Consider the following 5,359-nt stretch of genomic DNA (forward strand, 5'->3'; position numbering starts at 1 on the left):
ATTTGTCCTCATTTATTATTGGATTTTTAAAACTTCAGGTAATGAGACACAAATCTTACATACACAAAATACCCCTGAAAACTCCTTAATCTGAGTAGACAGCTTAGAGCTAGCTGCAAGTAGAACTTGGGGGAATGACCCAGCCTTCTCTCTCTTCTTTGGGGATGCCAGACAGAGTGACCCCGGTGGGTCTGGCAGGACGTGTTTATTGGTACTTGATGCTTAGTGACGGGAATAAATATCTATACCGTCTCCGAGCCCCGCTTATGCCTTGACCTCTTATGCCCTAAACCTGATAGGATGAAAACCCTTTTACTTATTGTGGGGATTCTAAACATAACTCATGCTTTAAGAAAATAAAACGTAGCCACACACAGCACATTTTAACTCTTCTGTTTTTCCTTGCTTTTCCCTTAGAAGAAGCTATTCCAGGAGGTACCATTAGTAATACTTCTGTGGATATATTTCAATATTTTAAGATATTTTTGCCTGTAAACAATTACATGCATGTTTCATTATAAAATATGTAAGGAATAAAATAAATGTAAGTCCCCATGAATTACCCCTTGCCCAATACCATTTGCAAATTGACCAATTTTCACTGCTTTGAGAGTTATCCCCTTTTTTTTAATGGAATCTGGGATGTTTTCCTAACATACATGAACACTTTCTGTACTGATATCAATATTATATACATATTGTCACACTGGGCTTACTCCCCAATCAAACTGCTCTCCTCATTTGGAGACTTGAACCTTTAGACAGAATCTGAAGGTGTATTTCTCGTGGTAGGGTGTCTCCGTCTCACATTCAAGGCAAAGACATGGGCAGGTTACTGCCTACTGCAGGTGGGGTTGCAGGTGCAAATAACATGGAAAATACAACTTACCGACAGGGAACAAGTTCAGGAAACTTTAGTACGTCCTGGTACAGCAACAATACTATCTCCTTATAAAGCTGAGATGATTCATTAAGCCCACCGACAGGAAGGCTGAGCGTCCGCAGAAAGAGTGAGCCAAGGGGAGATGGGGGACACTACTTTCGTGATCGATAGAATGGGAAACGGTTTCTTTAAAAGAAGAAAACAAAATGGGGTGCCTGGGTGGCTCAGTTGGTTAAGCACCTGCCTTGGGCTCAGGTCATGACCCCGGAGTCCTGGGATGGAGTCCTGGGATGGAGTCCCACATCGAGCTCCGCGCCCCCACCAGCAGGGAGCTTGCTTCCCCTTCTCCTGCTCCCCCTGCTTGTGCGCTCTTTCTCTAGTAAATAAATAAAACCTTCTTTAAAAAGAACAAAACATCTCAACTAGAAAGGAGGAAACGACAAATTAGATGAAAATTAAGAGTTTGTCCTCATCAAAAGGCACCTAGATACGTAGATAGACACATGGATGGATGGATTGATGGATGGATGGATGGATGGATGGATGGATGGATGGATGGACAGACAGAACCGGTACCAAGAATAGATATATTCTACATGTAGAAATATCTCCTGTAAATCAATAAGAGAAAGAGAGGCAACACAACTGAAAACAAATGGGTAAAATAAACCAAAAGACACACAAAACAACGATTTACTTCAAGGCGCATAGATATGGGAAAAGATGTTCAAGTTCCTGTCTCATCAAGAAAATGGAAAGACAGTCACTGCCTGGTACCATCACACAACAACCAGAACAATAAATCAAAAACGACAGAAAACACCACCTGCTGACGAGGAAGCAACTAAACAGAGAATCTCATCCACAGGGGCTGGGGTCAAGTTCACGCACACGCTTTGGGACTGGCAATCTGTCCCGAAGCCAAACAGATGGAAACCTGAGACCCAGCAGTATCACTACTCCGTATACACCTGAAAACACCCCCCCCGCGCATCTCAACACACTCTAGAATTTCCACATCAGCGTCATTCTAACAGCGCCAAGTGCAAAGATCACTCCGTGTGCTTCATCAGCATAGCGGCTAACTTGTCTGATTTTCAGACCATGAGATCCACTCGCCAGCGCCCAGAAATGATCAATAACAACATGGAATAGTTACCAATAAAATCACAAACGCATGCAATTGAACCGTGAAAATACAAAAGAGTTCATGCTACAGGATTCCTTTTGTATCGAGGACAAGCGAGGTCAGAGATTTACATGTGAGACGTCCCGTGGGTGCCCCTTGAAGATGGTGCCTGGGAGGGGCCGCGAGGAGGGGCTTCCTGCCAGCCTGGCGGTGTTCTGAGGCACAGAGGGGCGTGCGCGCGTGACACATCACAGAGCTATCCGCTTCGGACCCGCGCATGCGTATTCATTTTTAAAGTACAGATGAGCAGTAAGAAAGTTGTGAGGGGGGGGCGCCTGGGTGGCACAGCGGTTAAGCGTCTGCCTTCGGCTCGGGGCGTGATCCCAGTGTTATGGGATCGAGCCCCACATCAGGCTCCTCTGCTATGAGCCAGCTTCTTCCTCTCCCAATCCCCCTGCTTGTGTTCCCTCTCTTGCTGGCTGTCTCTATCTCTGTCAAATAAATAAATAAAATCTTAAAAAAACAAAAAAGTTGTGAGGATCTGAACAGACTGGTGTCATTGCTCCATGACGTTGTCACGGCAGAAGCTAAAAGCATCCGATAATGTCACCCATTTGTTTCTTAAAGTATGCTGCAATATCCAGGTTAAAAACCAAGAGATACTTAGCACTGTATGTACTTACACTGGAATGGTTTTTAAATTCAGAACAGGTGTCAGGAACACCACACGGTAAACCAATAAATCCAATCCCAAATATATTCATCATTATTTTCAACACATATAATTATTCCTATTACAGCTGAACTTTGACCACACTGAGATTTTTTTTTCCCCAGCGACACAGCTAAAATAGAATGAAGGTAGAAACATGGAGGACACATTCCATGTAATGATAAACAACAAACCGGGAAGGTGATATAAATACCAAATATACGTGAAGCTGTTGGTCATTGTCGTCTTTAAAACTATTTCTACATTTCTTACTGCACACTTTTCCATATTATTGCTTGAGGGCTGAGAAACATAGTGTAATTACACGCGTGTATCTGGATCTACCTGTATATTCGTGCGTGTACGCACACGCACTGCGATGTACCAGAGATGTGTGCCTCTGCCCCCCTTATAATGTGCCCCTTGCATAATGGTCAATCCATGGGGGATCCTATCAATCTATGACAAACGACTGATCCTTTCAATCCCATCAACCTATGGGAAATGAGTGAGTTAACAACGGAATATGGGGGGGGACACATTTCCAATAAGATGAGGGAATTTTTTTAAAGATTTTATTTATTTCTTTGAAAGAGAGAGCACAAGCAGCAGAGGACAGAGAGAGACGGAGAAGCAGGCTCCCCTCTGAGCACCGAGCCCGATGTGGGGCTCGATCCTAGGACCCTGAGATCATGACTTGAGCTGAAGGCAGACGCTCCATCGACGGAGCCCCCCAGAAGCCCCAAGATGTCATTGCTTTGTCAATTTGTTACTCCTTCTGCAGGCAAACCTGGGTCTGGACACCGTGGAGTCACCCGTGTTCAGGAGCACACAGGGGCTGAGAACAGGAAAACACATAGTGAAGACCGCAGACAAGCTCCCCAGTAACCGACTGGCATTAATTAAAAAAGCCAGACAAAGTTGACAAATTAAGGAGAGGGTATAAAAAAATACGAAGGTGCTCACCAGGAGAAGGATGCTCTGGGTGGCTCTGGACTCCGCGGAGGATCTGGCAGAGACAGTGTTCGTGTGAATGTGCCGGACCCGCTGCTTGTGCCTGTACAGGATGACAACCAGGGAGCCGCTGGCCCCGAGCATGAGCCCCAAAGAGAACATGTTAGTGAATGAGAGCCATGCTGTGAACAGCGAGGCTGTGGTCGTATTGTAAAGTACTGCACAACAGTACCCTAAATCCATTTTCCTCGTGATGTTTGCATCGATCCCCTCGCCAGTCACAGAGAGGGGAAAAATGGTATTCATCAGTACGTTCAGGATCCAGCACAGGGTGGTGGAGGGGACGGTGTACTTGGGAGCTTTCCCTTTCAGCGCGGCCCACCTGGAGTTCTGGGGGCTGACCGTGATGACCTGGAAGACACTCAGGAGGCAGGTGCTCTCCATGGACACATTCCTGGCCACTCTCCGAACAAAGAAAAGAAGGCTGCATCTAAAGTCACTGGCGGAATGTCTCAACCCAAAAGCTGCCAACGTCTGGGGGACGCCGTTAGAGAGTAGGACCAAGACGTTGGCGACGGTCAGGTGCCTGAGGATGAGATCCGTGCACCTTGCCTTGCACCCAGCAACGTGGAGGAGGACATAACGGCACAGAACAGAGAAGTTCCCCAGGACTCCCAGCACAGTCTGTGATAAGATGATCACTCCCACCGCCAGATCCCTCGTGGCCATCCTGTCGCTTCTCAGGGACTGATGTGCATCTTCACGGCCACTGGAGCCTGTGTGGAAAGCAGACCGGAGCTGACTTCAGACTGTCACCTGAATCCCAGTATTCTCCACTGACTAGATTAGTTGAATCTTGGATGTCTCCACCTTAATGTCTTTTACTAAGACATTTTTCAAGACTTAAACATATACATTTCAGAGAAAACTTGGAACATACAGACCACTGCTATGAAGAGCGGTCACATGGTCACCTCTCATTCTGCACAAAGCCGTGAGGCTCGCTACTGTCACTTTAACTGCAGAGATGGGGCAATTACAGAGTTCAGGCAAAGAGCAGTGAAGTCATGCGTCTAAATCCCTATGCAGCTTAAGGGCAGATGGGGACTTGAAAATGCCAGGTGCTAGGAACAGAAGCACGCTTTGAACCACCCAGCAACAGCAAAAATGTGGTCAGTGGTGCTTCTCAGATCACCCAGACATATCTTTCTATTGCTTTTCCATTTGGTGTCAGATTGGTGGTGACATCATCATTTTGATCTTACACGTTTCCATGTACATAGATTTATCCTATAGCCAATGCCAATTATGAATGAATATTCAGAAATCTTATGAAAAGCAGAAGTACGGATTGCAGGTTAATACCCCAGCAGCCTGCCCCAGGACAAGCACATTTAATGAACGGAAGAACGGCTTGCAATTAGGAGGGCAAAAAAAAAGAGAAAAAGGATCTGTTTGCTTTTATGCCAGGAACAAAACACAATGTCACCTACTGCAGGAAACTTGGAAAAAACTCATGCCAGACCCTAAATTATAGGACATGAAACAACACTATATGGTAAATAGCACAGACTAAAAAAACTACATCTTTAATTCTTTTCAGATCATACACTTATTAACTTATTCATACCAAGTTCATAAAATTACTAGCAATGATGCATGGTTTTTGAAAAATAAAAAC

At 45.3% G+C, this 5,359-nt stretch overlaps 1 protein-coding gene across 1 annotated transcript; it reads right to left on the minus strand.

Annotated features, from left to right (window-relative positions):
• Positions 1-3,474: 3,474 nt before the first annotated feature.
• LOC123787028 (vomeronasal type-1 receptor 4-like) lies at positions 3,475-4,407 on the minus strand. The gene has a single exon (XM_045789456.1). The coding sequence runs from the start codon at positions 4,405-4,407 to the stop codon at positions 3,475-3,477; it is 933 nt and encodes a 310-aa protein (XP_045645412.1).
• Between the last annotated feature and the right edge of the window lie 952 nt (positions 4,408-5,359).

Source organism: Ursus americanus, chromosome 21, assembly GCF_024610735.1.
Source record: "Ursus americanus isolate L20-20 chromosome 21, mUrsAme1.1.p, whole genome shotgun sequence".
NCBI classification, from domain to species: domain Eukaryota; kingdom Metazoa; phylum Chordata; class Mammalia; order Carnivora; family Ursidae; genus Ursus; species Ursus americanus.

Excerpts from the sequence above, each read along its gene's own strand:
- LOC123787028 (XM_045789456.1), bottom strand. The coding sequence starts at position 4,407 with ATGGCCACGAGGGATCTGGCGGTGGGAGTGATCATCTTATCACAGACT.